Raw genomic sequence first — 18,706 nt, forward strand, 5'->3', positions numbered from 1 at the left:
ATGTATGTCAGGGTAAGAATGGTGGTCCCTTATTGGCTGTTGATGGTGACATAACTAACTATGGTACCATTCTGCTAGGGCAGAATGGGCAGTGCAAGGCTTTGTGGTTGCTATTAAATGGATTAGCCTCTTTAGATTAGTCTCAGCTATTTCCACCCATCTGTCTGCTCTATAGCATCGCAGAAGATCTACTGTACTTCACATACTGTACGTTTGTGAAGTAGGCTGTGACAGGGCACAGGACACTGGGTTACAGCGATTGCATCCTGACAGCCACATGTTCAGTAGGTGTTTGTGCTAGCTCAAAAACGAGAAAATGAAGGGGGAAAAGGCAAGTGTGTAAGGCAAGACAAAATACACACAATGCAGTCTCCAGGATTCAGAAATCATTCATAACTACAGATATGCTTAGGTTTACAAACCATGGACCATTATGCAGACCGCGGCCATCTTACCATATAAATTAATGGCAAGGTGCTAACAATGTGCAACTTCCATTGGCAGCCCATTCATCCAAACAGAAAAGTCTGATTGTATTACACAACGTCAAACTCACCAACATTGCAGCTGTACGAAAAGCTTGAATTATTCTCTTTTATCCTCAGTGTTTGTTTTATAAAAATCCACTGTAGACATGTTATGAGTTACTTTCAGTCCTTGCAGGTGATTAATTTTCTAAGTGCTGCAGTTTGGAAGAGCTCGTTAGATATCACTCAACTGCCTTGCGTACCACCTGTTTTGAATTTGCACATAATGCAGGAGGCAGTGGGATGTTGCTTTACTGAAACAAGTGTTTCCAAACTCTGATGGCAAGATGGCCGCGATGCAAATTGTCAATTCACTTAACACACACCCGCCGGTGGTCTTCTCCCCTCTTCACACCCATTGGTTCCCGTTTCTTGGTTAGACAATAATCCTTTCTCTCCATCAACTACCACTGATCTTAACAGGTTGTTCAGTTGCTTCGTGTTGATATTTAGTGTATTCAATTGTTATTTTAAATTTAGTTTCAGTAAAGGAACAACTCAGATGCAGTATACTAGTAACTGGGCATAGATTATGTATTTTAAAATGTTTTAGCAAATTTAACACAAACTACCATTAGGTGGAACCAGGCAGGGTAGACAACAAGGCAGAAAGAGCCTGCTGGTTAGTCAGTCATTATCAGGGACCAATCAGAACGGCTGACAATGTTAAATATATACACAACAGTACAATGCAAGTACTGCAGAGAAAGGCTAGAATATATCATATAATATCAAGGTGCAATATGGGATGTAGAACAGCTGTCAGACAGAAAGAACATGTGGAAAAAGTCCTCAGGTGGACGTTATGTGACAGCTATTAAACAACATGTAACAACATGTAAAGTGTGCAATACCACCTCTCCACAGAGCGAAAGCTGAGAGGTGGAATGGAGGAGTGTGTTGATGGAAATTGGGAGCTCTGATTAAGTGCAAAAGCAGCACAGGCCAGAGAAAGGGGAGACAGGTCACGACCCTGTGACCCCTGGGGGTCCCCTGGAGGCAAAAGGGGAGGGGCAGGGTGCTATTCTTAGGGCTGTGTGGATGTGTGTGTTGACTGTCTGAGAGACAGCCTACGTGAGGGCATGAGGTTCATGGCTATCCCCGTTGCTAGGATACACACATCTGCCACTTTGAACTCTGACCTCCCAGATTTAGTAGCCAACAAGGTCTCTAAAGGTAGGAGAAAGGCGGGATTATGTGTCAAGCGGTCTTTTGTTTTCTTCTTTTCCCGCCTCTACTTTGTTCATCTCTCTGCTGCTTCTAAAAACACACATCTCTGAAATTCTGGTGTTTATTATTGGTCAAAAGACTTTGGCTTTGGTAAGAATGAAACCAGACAATATATTTATTAGTATGCTATGGTTTATGCCAGGGGTGCCAGCCGGAGAAGGCCACTATATTTCCCCACCGACTCCAGAGGGCCACTAGGCTAAAGTTCCACATAAAAATAGCCGATCTACAAGCTCAAAACGCGTCGCAGCTTGTAGATCAGTTATTTTCCTGATTTTTTTTTTATTGGAATCCTGAAAAGTAACATTTTATTTTATTTCAATTGCATTTAGTTATAGCCATGTTGACTTTATGAACCAAATACAATTACATTGGACATAAAAAAAGACAATAGCGTTTTAATACTATACCCATTAAGCTACAAATAGGCCTATAGGCTGAAGTAATTAAAGCGTGACCATGTTTGCATGTTTGGAATTGTAACAGCTGAAATCAATACAATATCAGTATTCTGATATTAACCTGCGGGCCGCATTAAGTGATGGTGGGGGCCGCATGTGGCCTCCGGGCCACCAGTTGCCCATGCATGGTTTATTTATGCCATTGATATCACAGTGCCCTACTAATGGAAAACTGTAAAAACACAGATTGTTTTCTAGCACCACCACATGGTAGCTTGAAGTCATTACAAGTTCAAAGGGATGAATAGCCAGAGTTGCAAAGTAAATTGCAATTCGTTTTTTCTCCATGGAAATAAAAACGTCTGGGTTTCCGAGGCTAACCAATTAGCAACTTGTATCTTCTGTTCAATTGAGAAAGTGTCACAGAACTATGCCAACTTTGGACATAATTTAAATAGCAATTAAAAAAGGTAAAAATAAACAAAATGTGCACTCCGTGAACAAGGGTTCTCCCGATCAGGTTTTTTTTGCTCCTGATCCGTTTCCGATCATTTGATTTCGAGTATATGCTGATACCGATTTTTCCCGATCAGATATTTATATTTTTATGGAACACTTATGTCATATCACAATAGTACAATATCCAAAATCAGACAATATCCAGTCTAACATCATGATATGGATATAATATTGATACTAGGGATGTCCCGATGACGTTTCTTTGGCTCCCGATCAGATTCCGATCATTTGAAAATGACACAATCGGCCCTGATTTCCGATCACGTGAACAAATTGGGACAACCCTACCGTGGACAAGTGAGCAACCGATTGAGGAAATTGCCTTTATTGTTTCATCATCACAAAAATGGACAATGAAATACAAGTGCTTAGATTAACCTCTGCTATAAATAAAATGCCTAGTGTATGGAAATTAAACAAGTAGCACATACAGGCTCACAACACACACCGAATGACGATGATCAGTCAGTGGTTCCCAAACCCATTTCATGTCAAGGACCCCCATTTGAAAATATATGCCAAGGACCCCCATAAGAGAATATTTTCACGGCAGTGATTTTCAACCATTTTCATTTCAAGGACCCACAGGTTTGACCTGAATTAGGCTACGCCCCCACATTTCTATCTCTGGGAGTCGGGACCCCAATGTATTGTGAAATCAAAGTTAATTTAACTCTGAGAGTGTACAAATGGAACAAAATGGACCCGTTTAGGGTCCATTTGGTTCCATTTGTACACACTCAAGAGTTACAGACCCATAAGGGTCCATTTGGTTCCTATAACTATCATTTTGCATGGGGACCCCCTGGAACTCCCTCAATGGACCCCTAGGGGTCCCGGCTGGACCGCACTTTGGGAACCACTGATCAAAAGGCCAGAGAAATAAAGAAAAAGTTATGTCTGCAAATATATCTTTTATATATCATCCCAGAGAATTTATAGGATGATAGAACACCACTTTATACCCCATCAAGTCTCGATAAGGAATAAAGTCAGCTACAACAACACCCATTTCACTGATGAAAGATACAAAATAAAAATAAAAAGTAAAGCATGTTTCGCCTTTGATTGCAGACCGAAGTGATGATCGGCCTCCATGACCGAATTATAACGAGTATATTTAAAGGGGGGAAAGTGCAACAGTGACCCACAGCCCACATAAATATGTAGGAGGAAGTTCGACCGAAGACCTCCTCTACTATATAAATAACAAGCATAGTCACAAGACAGTCCGTTAAATTAGAAAGCCAGCATGCATAAATAATACACACATGCACATGTAGTCACTTGATGAGATTGTACTCAAGACGTTGGCACTTAAATAGAACACAAAACGGATATTAAAAATGACATGAACAGAGAAGACATCCCATCTAATGATTTCATACTGTTTGGACATGACATTACAACATGTAATCATTAAATACCAATTATGTTATTACCCACTACTAAGGGTTATAGTGTAACAACTCATGGAGAATCAGAGGATGATTCTCCCTAATGAGGTTGAGAATCCCTTACCAAAAATATAGGTATATAAACTAACATGGTTACATTAAATGCCACAAATGCACTCTTAAAACCTAAACATTGAAATGCGAGAAGTTAAAAATGTATTAAAACAATAACCATAATTACAATTACGGAAAACTATTCGGAAAATGAATTATTGATTTTTACCATTGCTAGTTCTAACAGCCTAATTATGCTAGGAATGTCCACTGCACAGACCTTTGTCTAATCAGTAATGTTGAAACCAAAAACATTACTGTTTTGGCCACATTTCACTGGTTAAGGACAATTAAACCATCACATGAATAATCCGGATGCTTGTGGGAATTCAATGTTAACTGATGACAGACATCCCCATCATTATGTCATGCTTCTTCTGTCTTTTCTCCTAGGCCCGTGTGTGATATGAAATACTGATTAAATGGCAACAGTGACCAGGATCTTACTACTACATGGCAAGAGAATCCAGGTGTCTTTATTCTGTACCTTTCATTCTGAAAAAATAAATAAAAGTATGACTACCACCCTAAAGTGCCATTGACACCGGTTGACCATTCCTTTATCCCTGTATTTAAATAACTAGTGTCGGTTGTGGACAACTGTATTCTAGAACAAAATGGAAGGTCACTGCTACAGTTGAGTTCTGTTAATACTTGAGCATTCCAAAGCTCCCGAAATATCAAAGCTTATTATTGGCTGATATTTAGTTGCCCATCTTGGCAAAAGGAAAATTATTAATATAAAAATAACATTGCGCGAATATATGTGGACAGATTTATCCAATGAATTTGACACAATTCACTGAGAGAACTGCTGATTTTTTCCCGTTATGTCCATTTTACCTTTATGCGTCCTGCTCGATTAATCGAAAGAAGACTGTGATCTAGATTCCAACACGTGCGATCTCATTTCTAAATCTGAGCAACTATGGTGCAGCACTATAGTTGGCTGTCCAATTAATTTAACTTACTCTTATGTTTTTGCTACAAGAGAGAGACTTTGAGAGGTTTAGGTCAAGCACTTTGATGTTGTCTGTTTTTAAGCCACAGTAGTTGGCTCCAGGTGCCACATTTTGAACGTAGTAATGTTCAGCAACTACAGAGTAAAGACAATACTTATTTTCATGGAAAAAAGAGTCGTGATCTCAAATCTTGTGGAGGAAAAAAAAATATCGAGATTCACATTTGAGCAAGAATCGTGCAGCACTAGTCCTTGGCGTCTCTCTTCAGATGCCCAGCTGTTTTCCACCAAGCCAAGCCCATATACAGTATGTGTTCACTCACCATCTTGCAATTTAGATCTTGTAAGAATTCCAGTCACATTCTCAGTGACTAGGGAAATATTACAGCATTTACACCCAAAGAGAACTAGTGGGTGATTGCACCAGGTCCGTCTCGTGAGGCTGCAGTTTTTCAGGAGTGCTTTTCTCTCCCTGCACTGCAGGAACATAGGTCAACATAGTATTGGTTCTCTTCACTGCAGGAACATAGGTCAACATAGTATTGGTTCTCTTCACTGAACTCTTCCAGATGCAATTATTATCATCCCTTAGTTCCAGCCAGGAGGGTGGCCGCCGTTCATTTGGTCTGGCGTCCCTTGGCTTGAGTCCCAGGGCTGGAAGAGGAGCCCAAATGTCTGCCGTAGCTCCGTGAGCGCTGCTGGCGCAGGATAAAGTCATAGTTGGCCGAAGTGCACATTGCATAGAATACGTTTGCTTTGTCAGGGATTTGGAGCTCTGAAGTGACAAGAAGAACAGGAAGGTATTACGATAGGGAAGAGAGTAGGAAGATTGTGCTCATCTACCATTACATTTTTAAACAAGATTAACGCATTACTTCAACTCTGGCTCCCCCATTTCGGCCACGTTATTATAGGCAACATTTTTGAAATTCTGTTTGAAAAGCTTGTATATCAGCTAAACATTGCAAGACACATTTTGAAAAGATTAGGGCTTCAAGTGCCAATCTCTCTAGGTCGTCCTCAGACGAGCCCTCCATCGTCGCTTCCAGTCCTCCGGTTCTCTCTCCATACATCTGGCCAGTTCGTTGGTGCTTTGTGTCTTTGAGTACATCCACATATTGGTTAATGTGGGACTTCCTCGTGAGTGGTGCCCGTGTCAGCACCAATGAAATTAATATGTATACTATATGTATACTTTCAGAGCATACCGTGGTCATAATCTTTGTGTATTTTATGTCAAAAGCCCAATTACTTATTATTATATTGCCAAATGTAATGTGTGATTACATCAGCAAGCCCTTGTATGAAATATGAATCATGATTCCCCTGTGTGTCACCTGTTAAAGGAACGGCTCCTGTTGACTGTAGAGTATTCTTTTGTTATTTGAACGGCCCCTTGTGTATACTTTAGTTTACTTATTGGAGAGCATTTATTTATTTATTGCATTGGTAACTGTAGTTTATTATTCATTTTGCTTCTGTAAATATATATATATATTAATGTAATTTGTCATTTCATCTTCTTCTCTGAGCTTTTAAATGTGTTACTGCCCACATCCTCCAGTTAAATCTTCAGTCAGGAAACTCAGGGCAGTCGTCGTTCATTGGGCCACAATAAACCATCATAATAAATATACCATATTGCTCATTTTATATTCAATAAATATATATCCATTCATGAGTTGTCCTAACCCTAGCCTCGATACCCAGGCTTTCATTTCGTCTGCGCGAAAAATGAAAGCCTGGATTTACGCATGGGCTGCACTGGTCTAAAAGTGGGATCGCTCCAAATGATGTGACGTCAGGGCTCTGAGCGGTGTGCACCCCTCAAAATAACACCGTGAGGAAATTATTACCAGTGGAATTCAAACGAGGCTATGCGAGGAAAATTAGGAGAATGGCTGAAGAACCCACCACACCGTCTAAGAAAAAAACTCTGTGGAAATAACTTTGACAGTCTGTTAGAATGGTATACTCCAGCAACCAGTGGTTTCTGCTTCTGGTCGACACAATAACAGTGCTGCACTGGGGGGGGGGGGGGGGGGGGGGGGGGGAGGAGAGACCGGGGCTGACGGACAGATCGGTGAACCAATCAGGGTGCGCGTTTTTCTGAGCCGCGGCCCTCCCACCTAGGCCAGAAATGTCTAGCGTTAGCTCAGGCTATCCTAACCCTAACAATATCCATCCTCCCGATTCTAGGAATGGAGCAGTATTTACAAGCCTCGCGGTGAGCAGGCAGGTCCAGCCCAGCAGACTGTGGTTGGACTGTCAAAGGACTGGCGGTGTTGTGGACTCACCTTTATCATGGTTGAGCACCTGACTGAGACTGAAGTCATGACAGCTGACACCCTCCATGTTATGCTTCTCCAGAGCCCTCTGAATCACCTGGGGTGTGTGGTCCTGGCTCGTTAGCTGAGAAGGAGAGAAAAAAAAATGTCATGTTTAAAATGTCTTCATTTAATAGCAGGATAAGATAATGCTGCCAGAGTGAGCACATGTGCCACCGTTTCAAACAGACTAAAGCATTTAGAAAATCCCCCAATAATTATTAAGACATGCAGAGAATAATTTTACATCAGATCATCTTCAGCTGTTACAGTTAAGAGTTAAGTGCTGCAGGCGCGTAGCGTGCATCAAATGATTGACTGGGCAAATAAGCATCGTGGGGGAGGGGGGGGCAGCACATACGGAGATGAGATGCGATAAGTGTGCATGTTGCATGCTGTAGTTTGCTAGGCCTACTATTAAAACAGATTTGCATGCGTAAGGGCTGACAAAGTAGGCTATCTTTTGTTGTTTTTCTTGTTTTTTCGCCCCCTCTCTTCGAAGTTAGACTGGGCCAGCTCTAAACTGACTGGGCCACGGCCCCCGTGGCCCGATGGACCCTACGCCGGTGAAGTGCTGTATGGCCGGAGACGTATCTTGTATTTTCTGTTGTTTTAACTTTCCTCAGACTATGTGCTCAACCCAAGTCAATAGGTGTCATTATCACACGTCTCAACATCAACGTCTCCTCCTTACCAGTATGCTCTTGTAGACGTTGCCGTTGTTTTCACTTTCCACACTGACCCGGATGATGCACGAGTCAGCCACCTGCCTGTTGTAGACGGGCAGCGATGACTGGGAGGAGGACGAGGAGTCTGCGGGGCCAATGACCACCAGGGACAGCGAGCTGAGGTCAGGCTGCGAGGAGCTGCAGGAGGACATGGAGGGACTGGGAGACGACGAGGAGCAGGAGGAGAAGTCCTCCGCCACGTTGTGGAGAGAGCCCGAGAGAGACTGAAGGAAGAGCACAGAGGACGGAATGTTAATTGACCACATGAACGGATAGTTTATTTTGGTCCCATTCAGTACGGGAACTCCGTTTGGTGTTTTAAGCATTATGTTATACTTTAGCTACTGAAAAATAGCAGATCTACAAGCTCATAGCGCGGCACCGAGTGTCGCGCTACGAGCTTGTAGGTCTGCTATTTTTTTTTAATCGTGAAAATGTGGCCGCAATTTTGGAATATATAAGCCGCAGCTAAAAAGTGCCTACCCTTTTTAACTGATATTACACTAATACAAGTAACAAACAAACAACAAAACTTTGATACAACAGGCCAACAAAAGAAGACATTTGGTAGAATCATATGGTGGAGATAATGCATGTTTATAATAATGTTTGATATTTTTCAACTATATTATTTTGAAACATTTTCTTAAATGTATAGATTTAATTGCAACATTTATGCTCAATTATTCCATGTTTCTGCTGCCATTACAGATGGACATCTTTTTTTAATGTTGGTTCTGGGTGTTTTGATTTCAAACATCACATCACAGCTGCCATTTTGTTCTTCCAGTACGTCACCCCTTTAGGGTGGAGTTTCTCCGCCCTGAAGGGGTGACATCATGAGAGCAAACTGGTTACCCTGTAAATATAGGCCATTGTATTACAAACTCCAGTCAAAGTACACACCTGTGTGAAGTGAGGGGCGCTCTTATCATCACATTTCATCTCGTTATGGCCAATCACAATTCGCGTCCTCACAAAAAGCCAAAATCAGCCACGGGAATAGCTTAAGAGGTCCAAGTATATTCTATCTCTCGAGTAATGCGCAATGTCCGACACCTCTCTACCAGCCACACAATCACGCTTTTGTCTTCCATGCTTGTGTATACACAAACCCGGAAAGCTGGGCATAGGATGGAGGGGCTAGCGCCACTCAAAGAAGCTAAAGGAATAATGTATTTTTTTGACCACTGTCTGTCCACACCTTGAGTTTGAGTCTGAGAGGCGAGGGCTGTGGGCTGGACAGATCCTCCATCTCTGAACCGCTGGAGCCAGAGGACGTCACGCTGATCTGGTCAGAGTGGGTCCTCCTGTTGGAGATGTCACTGGCTGGCCGCGACCTGCAACACAACACGTTTCAGCCATTTACACCTACAAATGTCTTCTAAATCCTGACAGTTATGTCAGTGGTTCTCAACCGTTTCCATGTCAAGGACCTAGAATTATCTGGGTGTCCCCCTTTCATGTCGAGGACCCCCAAATTGACACCAATTAGCCTGCGGACCCCCAGTTTGACATGGATATTAGTCTACCGATCCCATTTAATGGCATTGCCATCTCTGGGACCCCCAAATCAATGTAATTTAACTCTAGACCCATAAGGGTCCACTTGGTTCCAAACTATCATTTAGCTGGGGACCCCCTGGAACTCCCTCAAGGACCCCTGGGGGTCCCCGGACCCCACTTTGGGAACCACTGGTGTATGGAAACCACTCCAGAACCTGTGAAATGTGCAACGCAGCACAGTGCGGTTCAATTAGTATGTAGAGCCATAATAACTGACCTACGTTACCAGGCAAGGAGGAGAGTTTACATCTCTGTAGTCAGAAGGGGCAGTACTAGTATGGCCCACAGGTTAAGACTCATCAGACTTACGTGGCATGTTTCTTGGCGAGCAGGCGGTGGCTCCACAAGCTGGGTGAACTGGGACAGGGGTCCGTGGGGGGCTCCAGACCTCGGGACAATTCATAGCTAGAGACATACAGTAAGTACCAAGTTATCCATCCGTTGTGTTATTTTATGTGCATGTGGTTGTGGTACAGTGTGTGTGTGTGTGTGTGTGTGTGTGTGTGTGTGTGTGTGTGTGTGTGTGTGTGTGTGTGTGTGTGTGTGTGTGTGTGTGTGTGTGTGTGTGTGTGTGTGTGCGTGCGTGCGTGAGCTTCTCACCTTTCCTGGTCTGTGAGTAGTGTGTGAGCCTGTATCCAGGTGGTTATATCAGGGTTCACCGGGAGGCTATACTGTGAGCAGGACCCCTGCAGTTGGCGGATGTGAGAGAGAATCTCAAACTCCTGGAACAGAATTTAAAAAAAAATCAACCACATAAGATAAGAACGCCGTAGTTTAAAGAACTAAAATGTCTTGCATGTTTGGTGATATTAGTAGCAATTCATCCAGGAGGCGAGACCTACCCTTCTGCGCTTCTCAAAGTTGATGAGCCCACCCTTTGGAAAGGGAAATAAATAAATACGGTCAATTACACTGTGCCATGAAAGTGCGTTTAGTACAAAGTTAATCATATCCACTTAGACATCTACAATACCCTTACTTTAAAATACCAAAAATCTTCAACAAGATTCGACGGAGGTCTTTCTGTTAAAAAGCCCCATTTGATTGGAATAATCTTCCTCCATCTCTTAGATCGATTTCATCCTTCAGTCGCTTTAGGACTTCCCTTCATTTACATCTTGATTCACCTTGTTTATGCTTTTGAAGGACCAGGTACAGAGGAGAGATTATCTGCTGCAATCAGGAGGCCATTTGCAACTCTCAGCAATGCCCTCTCAGCAGTGCTAGGGCCCCCCTTGAAAATGAGATGCTGCATCTCAACTATCCCTTCAATAAAAATCTGAAATCTGAAAAACCCCCGAACAATAGGGTTTGTGATCCACAGACAGCGTTGTGACGCGCTTGTTCTCACCTCTACGATGTCTGTAAGCGCGGTGTCCAGCATGGTGAGTACAGTCAGGTACGTGCCCAGGTAAGGAACGATACCGCCACTGGAACTCTGACAACCAGGAGCAGAATACAGCGTACATTTTACCACAATCAATACAACCATAATAATTCTTAAAATCCATTTTAATTTAATTACATTTTGTCCTTTCTTACATTATCTTTATGGTCATGTTTATCTCAACTCAAGGAGGGAGGCAGTTCAATCAAAAAAAGGGGGAACTGGTCTATTCAAGTTTACCGGTTACATCTTCTGTAATTCTATCCTAGAGTATAGTTCAACTACATGTGACTTTTAGAGAAGTAGAACTGCTGATGCAGCCCTGCAGGACGAATATAGACTTGCATTTCATTTTTGCACTGGCTGGCAAACTCAAACATCCACTTTATTTTTAGTCTCACATGGCCAGACTGTTGCCTCCCACAATTAAAAAAATGCTTCCGTCATCTTGTTTGTTATTATGTTCTTGTTGTGTAATGTCTGTGTTTATTGTCCTTAATTTTGTTAAAACCAATAAATATACTTTATTAAAAAAAAAATGCTTCCGTCATACAGTCTAGAGCAACGGAAGGTCTGATCATGATCAAGCGATAAAGCGGAAGTGAAGTCTCCTCCCCGTGTCCGTTTCGTCTTTACAGTTGCGCATATTTATCCTAATATAAATATAAATCATCTATGCATATATAGCTTGCTGCTTAGCAAATAAAGATATTTTTTAAATATATTTCCATGGGGGCGCCTGCTGGCCTAGTGGTCTGGGCGCATGCCACATATAGGCTCTGGCCTAACAGCGCGTCGCGTGTTCGAGTCCCGTTCATGACAGCCTTTGCTGCATGTCTCTCCCCATCTCTCTCTCCCTCTTTCCTGTCATTCTTCACTATCTATCAATAAAGGCAGAAAAGCCAAAAACAAATCTTAAAAAAATAAAAATAAAAATTCATGGACGGAAATGCCAGCTTCCTTGCTCGAATTTTGGGACGTGTAGTTTCAGACTATGTACTATTCGGAGATTGTGGAATTAGTTGCCTGGCTACGCGAGACTACTCTATTTTGGTCTTTGGATTTAAAAAAAAAAAGGAAAATCCACAGGAATAGCATCAAGTCTGAACATCACTCTCACCAGTTGCCTGGAGATGGGGCAGTGTTTGGGCGATTTAGGGTCAGATGTCATGTGATCCTCAGTCTGAGTCCCATCCTGAAGCAGAAAAATACACAATTGATGATTGATTGCATTGAGTGCATGGTTGTTAAAAAATAACATGCTGCGGATGGTTATGTAGCAGTGGTTCTCAACCAGTGGTCCGGGGACCACCAGTGGTCCTTGACGGGGTTCCAGGTGGTCCCCAGCTAAATGATGGAGCGTTGGTAACCAAATGGACCCTTATGGATCCTTGAGAGCGTAAAATGAAAATTTGGTTTCATTTTACGCTCTAAAGAGTTAGATCATTGTTAAACACTTGCATTAGTTAATCTACAAGAAGTGAAGTCTACACAATTAGAGAATTGTAAAATATTTGTGTTTGCCTGTTATCTCTCCTAATGGTAACAAAACATGGAATTGTGGACAAAATATTCTTTAGCTTTGGGCATGAGGTGCTAAATGTCATCAAATGGTGACCTGTGGCTCAAATGGTGAGTAAATAATGGGCCTTGAAAACCACTGTTATATAGTATTTTGTACAGCAGGCCAACTACTTTGTTGGGCTGCTGTCCCATAATTGTCCCATAATTTAGGCAGATGCCAAATCCACAGACACACATTTAAGCATGTGTTCTATATCTGTCCTATTATAGATATTGTGTTGGCTTCATTAATAGGTGTATACACAGTAAATGATATATGTGGATATTGTGTGTACTTAAATTGATTTGAGCGAGAGCTAATCAACCGAGCTGAGCTTGTCTAGCATTTTGTCTCCAACAATCTACCCTTATTTCTAGCTCAATTTATTTGCATTGGCCCTGAAGCTGCAATTGTTCTTTGGCCCTTTTTACAGCCTTATCCTTGTGCAAACATTCTTATCATTTGCTTTTGACCGGGGGTGTGGCTATTATAAAATGGAATATATTGTAGACAGAGGAACATTAGGTGTGACCTATAATATACCATGGCCTGGATTTGTGTTATTGCTTTTATAAAACGGCTACCAAATATAGCAACATGAGAAAGATATATACATTTACATTTTTTATAAATTAATTCATAATGAATAATTTCATAACAAGAAACATGTCTACATGTCTACAGACAGGCCTGCAGACACACAATCCCTATAATGACATGGAAGTGTAGTGGGAACATTTATAGAATGCCAAATGTGCATTTTATTTGTTCAAATATGTTTTTTGTTTGGAGTGTTTGGCTCCACAGCAGCTGGTCACAATCTCCTGTTGCTCTCATTAGTCTCATGCACTTCTCTGGTTCTCAACATAAACATGTCAGCGGAACGGTTATTGATGAGTGTCATAGAATATTATGACCATTGAAGATCGGCATCTCTGTGGGAGTGGATGTGCACCTGAGGGAGGCTTCTGCCCAGTATAGTAGAGGCCGTTGGGGCTCGGGAGAGAGGCCTTGCCAGCAACCAAGGTGCTCTGATGAGAATCTCACAGGGCGGAAACCCCTTTGTTTTAAGCATTATGTTATACTTTAGCAAGAAAAATCGTGAAAATGTGGCACAAATCTTTGAATATATTACTCTTTCACAGCGATCGTTTTTAACTCAAATCTTTGCTTCTGGGGGGGTCCCTGGAACAACATATTTTCAGATGGTGGTCGGCAGCCAATTACATATATATTTGTGGGGGTCCTTGACATGAAAATGTTTGAGAACGATTGACATATAATGGGTTTTTCAGAAAAGTGTCATGATTTAGAAGACATTTGTAGAATCAGCCTCAGGTCTAAATGGGTTAATAAACTTATACATTTATTTTACCCTAAACAGAAACTTAAACTAGCTGTTGTAAATGTCAAATAAACCAGCTATGTAGCACTTGCACTTGTTGTCCTAGCCTCGACGACCTTACAGGCGTATCCAAAGGCTCAACTTATGTAACTTGGATAGCATTCTATGTGGACATAGTGTTCTCTTAGGTCCTTATTCTACGTATGATTGATGACAATTTTATGTTTTTGATGTATTACCATGTTTTCTTCTTGCTTACTGTAAATCACTCTGGATTAAAAGCGTCTGCTGAGTGATTGATATAGAACTGTATAAAGGCAGACTTTATACATAGCCATGGTATATGGTTCTTAACAACTATCATATATATACCACTCACGTGATTTGTACAACCTGTATTTTATGTCTGACAGACAGCTCTCTGGACAGAGCAACATTTTGTGGAAACACGACGGTTTGTACCTCCACCAAGAACTCTCTGCTGGTCAGGACACAGTTCTCATCAGGAAAGGTCTCGCACAGCTGGTCGAAGATGGCCATACTCTCCCTGAAAACAAAGATATTATAATAAATGAACGGTGAGTTCAAATAAGCTTCGGCACAGCAACTTCTTAACGATAGGAACACTGTTTTATTTGTGGCAGTGAGCAGCACACCAAACAGCACAGCAACTCAATTCTTCATCAAAGAGGAGGGGGGGTGCTACGTACCTATCTCTCATGGTGTTCTCCCCAAATACATTTTCAATCTCATCTGTGAGTCATTTATATATTATTATTTATTTTTTATCTAGTGAAGTTCCAAATAAATATAAATCCGCTGGTTCCAGGTAGAGTCTAGACACAGAATTAGAGAAAGTTTGCAACTTTGCGATTTTGCAACCCATTTTTACACCCGGTGCCTAAACTGTAATCCTGGGTGCTACTCACCCTCTGCCAACCTGGGGAAAGCCCCGAAACGAGCTCATGCTTCTTTTAATGCATCAGGTCAGGTGTGAGCAGGCCGCTTCTTATCACCTGACAGGGGAGAGATTCCCCGGTAGGAAGTAGCGCGCGGAAGCGTGTTACTCCAACCATTTCCTTTCCCCTCCATCAGGTGTTTGCCTGTTGGTTACTTAGAGTATAATATATGAATAGAGAGGGCACCCAGAGGAAACCCTGAGGCGAAATGGACATAGTGGCCGAATTAAGGTATTGCAGCCTGGCCCCAAACACATGAACGCGCTGGTCCGTTGACTATCATTGTGCACGTTCACGACGGCAGCACGCTCGTGCGCGTTCGTGCACGTTCAACGGCAGCGCGTTCATGTGTTTGGGGCAAATCCATCCCAGAATGCACTCTGTTCCTACACGGAAGGAGGAGTGAAATCGCCTCATGCGCTTTTGAGCAACTTAATGCAAGTGGATGGAAGGAGAACTCGGATATACTCATACTGTATATACTCTAAGGTTGGTTACCACATCGATACAGCATGGAATTGTGGACAAAATCATTATCCAATGATAACAAAATATTCCAAGTTTTGGGTCTGAGAGGCTAAATCAAATCAAATGATGGTCCGTGACTCAAATGCTGAATAAAGACCACTGGCCTAAACAGTGTCTCTCTGACCTGCCAACAGCTGTCCAGGTCTTCTTCAGTCTGTAGACGGCGTTGGACTGCAGCGCAGACAGGATGGCCTTCAGGGAGGAGAAGTTCTTCAGCTGTCTGCACTCCTACAGAGACAACTGTCAGGACTCACTCAACAAACAAGGGGCATCATTTGGGGCATCAGGGGCGGGCAATTGTCACCCTCTATTAGTCTTCACATTTAACCTCAAATTCAGTTATTTTATATTGTCCCGATTCTGAATGTTTTTTTGAGTGGTGCTAACCACTTTCAACATGGCATCACACATTTTGGGAATGTCATTATAGGCGAACATTTAAAAAAAAATCTGTAAAGCACTTGGTAAACTCCGTTTATGCAAGGTGTATTAAAAAAAAAAAAATTAAGTGTATTAATATTCTAACTGATGCTGACCTGGGCAATGGCAATCCACCTCTCTATGACGTGCGCTCTGCGAGTGGGACTGGTGTGAGAAGGACAGGGAGAGCCTGGGGTGGCATGGGGGGAGGAGCAGCGCGACACAGGGGAGGAGAGAGGAGAGGAGGTGGCAGCGGGGCGTGGCGTGATGACCGGGCAGAGCAGCGAGGTAATGACACGGTTGGTGACGGCGTTGAACTGTGCGATGGTGGCGCGCACGGTGGGGGCCAGGTTCCGGTTCTCCTTCTTGTCCCGCTGGGACCAGACACAGCCGAGGCAATGGAAGGGCACCGCCTGCACAAACAGATCCTGTAGGGAGAAGTAGCAAGGAGGACGCGTCATTCAAGTGCAGATTGAGTACCCAAAGATGCCTTACATGGGGGCTATGAGGAAACAAATAAAAAGCTACTTTATTAGGGGGGAGGGGGAGACACTAAGTTTATGGAATAAAATCAATAAAAACTGTGGAATGAGTTAGCAGGGGAAAGCAATATAATATTGAATAGGTGGGTTTTGAGGGCAGTTTGGAAGGTTTGGAGAGTTTTGGGGAGTACATTGGATGTCGTTAATGAATAGTGATTGCAGATTAATACTCACGGCATCTAATCTGGTCAGCTGCTCTGCCACGTCCTTGATGAGGAAGTCCATGAAACCCAGTCCGTCTCCTCCGTCCTGCTCATAGCCATGTTCCTCTGGCCGGTGAGGAACCGGCCAGAGGAACTGCTCTGACGTGGACTCACGGCACGAGGTGCAATCTACCAAATACATGGAACCATTCTCGTAATTCACAACTTAATTCAAAACAAACAACTTTGCACATAATTCGACGCACTCTTTATGGAAAAACCATCTTCTATTCTTTGTGTACCTCGTTCCTGGAACTTCTTGAGCAGGCTCTCGGCAGTGTGGGCCAGTCGTCTAAAGCAGAGGCGAGGTCTCAGGTGGCTACAGAGCAGGCGGAGGGCCGGATGCTCAGGAGGCTCGTAGAGGTCTTCACTGAACTCCTGGAGCCACACTTTGATCACTGGCAGCAGGGGGCTAGTGGGGACCATGGTCATTGGTCAGGGACATTTATTACATTCTGTGGGGGCTAGTGGGGACCATGGTCATTGGTCAGGGACATTTATTACATTCTGTGGGGGCTAGTGGGGACCATGGTCATTGGTCAGGGACATTTATTACATTCTGTGGGGGCTAGTGGGGACCATGGTCATTGGTCAGGGACATTTATTACATTCTGTGGGGGCTAGGGGGGACCATGGTCATTGGTCAGGGACATTTATTACATTCTGTGGGGGCTAGGGGGGACCATGGTCATTGGTCAGGGACATTTATTACATTCTGTGGGGGCTAGGGGGGACCATGGTCATTGGTCAGGGACATTTATTACATTCTGTGGGGGCTAGGGGGGACCATGGTCATTGGTCAGGGACATTTATTACATTCTGTGGGGCTAGTGGGGAACATGGTCATTGGTCAGGGACATTTATTACATTCTGTGGGGCCTAGTGGGGACCATGGTCATTGGTCAGGGACATTTATTACATTCTGTGGGGCCTAGTGGGGACCATGGTCATTGGTCAGGGATATTTATTACATTCACACGACAGCCATTTCGCTCTTATTTAATACTCTGGGTTGGGAAATCCCAATAGTTTGTTTAATTGTATTCTTTATTAAATAAATAATGGTTGTTCTTACCTTCTCAGGCAGACAGTGTTATCTAGATTGGAGACCAAGTCATCCCTATGGAAAGAGACCAAACTAAATTACCTATCAGCTAAAAAAAACATTAAAATTGAGGTGCTGAAATTCATTCAGTCAAACCTTTATTTATTCTCAAAAGACATCGCGGATTCAATTATTTTTTCCTGTTAAATTACAGTCCTGTAATGTAATGGATGGATTTGTAAGAGAAAAAAACAGAATACAATTAACAATTAAATGGTAATATAGCACCTTTATCCAAAGCGCTTTACAATTTGCTTTAAATTCACCCATTCACGCCCACATTCATACACAGACAGCAGAGGCAACCAATCAAAGAAACCAACACTCATTGGGAGCAGTTAGGGTTGTACTGAAAACTGACATCACTTTAAGCCCACAGGAAACCTGTTGCCACCAGTAGCACAGATATGAGGGAGTCTGTTTAACAAATAAATTATCAACTAAGCGGCAAAGGACACTCCGCAAGTCTCCTACCAGAGACTCCGTCTATCTTATACTGTATATCAGCCTCACTATGGTTCATTAAGAGGTTACCCTTTCTGTCATCATCGGCAGGTGCATTTTGAGCTTCCCACAGCCTGCCACTGAGACACACAATGAGTAGAATTAATACCAAAGGCTCATTTAAGGATGGTAGCCTCATTAGTGAAAGAGATGCAGTTAAGTTGAGATGGACTGAACACTTAAAGGAAGTGTTCAATAGAGTAGAACCAGAAATTCCAATAACTGAAGATGAGGAATGAGATTTCAACGACACCTTTGTAGACTTTCGTAAAGGCTTTCGACTCTGTTCATCACGAAAGCCTGTGGAAAATTATGAAGAAGTACGGAATCCCAGAGAAGATTGTTAGAATGGTTAGAACGTTTTATGAAGACTTCCAGT

At 42.7% G+C, this 18,706-nt stretch overlaps 1 protein-coding gene across 6 annotated transcripts in view; it reads right to left on the bottom strand.

Annotated features, from left to right (window-relative positions):
• Positions 1 to 2,043: 2,043 nt before the first annotated feature.
• rgl3a (ral guanine nucleotide dissociation stimulator-like 3a) overlaps positions 2,044 to 18,706 on the bottom strand; it is a 28,696-nt gene continuing 12,033 nt past the window's right edge. For 5 of the 6 annotated variants that reach the window (XM_080759791.1, XM_080759792.1, XM_080759789.1 and 2 more), the window contains 15 exons: positions 17,794 to 17,838; positions 16,961 to 17,130; positions 16,690 to 16,847; positions 16,090 to 16,401; positions 15,678 to 15,781; positions 14,529 to 14,613; positions 12,278 to 12,352; positions 11,122 to 11,208; positions 10,613 to 10,645; positions 10,371 to 10,492; positions 10,080 to 10,175; positions 9,409 to 9,544; positions 8,171 to 8,428; positions 7,447 to 7,561; positions 2,044 to 5,924 (listed from right to left, as the gene is read on the bottom strand). In XM_080759791.1, the coding sequence (XP_080615917.1) occupies positions 5,767 to 5,924; positions 7,447 to 7,561; positions 8,171 to 8,428; positions 9,409 to 9,544; positions 10,080 to 10,175; positions 10,371 to 10,492; positions 10,613 to 10,645; positions 11,122 to 11,208; positions 12,278 to 12,352; positions 14,529 to 14,613; positions 15,678 to 15,781; positions 16,090 to 16,401; positions 16,690 to 16,847; positions 16,961 to 17,130; positions 17,794 to 17,838 (1,954 nt within the window). In that variant the 3' untranslated portion in view covers positions 2,044 to 5,766. The remainder of the gene's footprint in view (positions 5,925 to 7,446; positions 7,562 to 8,170; positions 8,429 to 9,408; positions 9,545 to 10,079; positions 10,176 to 10,370; positions 10,493 to 10,612; positions 10,646 to 11,121; positions 11,209 to 12,277; positions 12,353 to 14,528; positions 14,614 to 15,677; positions 15,782 to 16,089; positions 16,402 to 16,689; positions 16,848 to 16,960; positions 17,131 to 17,793; positions 17,839 to 18,706) is intronic. The other variant, XM_080759794.1, reaches the window with a different exon arrangement.

Source organism: Protomyctophum bolini, assembly GCF_963924005.1.
Source record: "Protomyctophum bolini genome assembly, chromosome: 3".
Classification (NCBI taxonomy): domain Eukaryota; kingdom Metazoa; phylum Chordata; class Actinopteri; order Myctophiformes; family Myctophidae; genus Protomyctophum; species Protomyctophum bolini.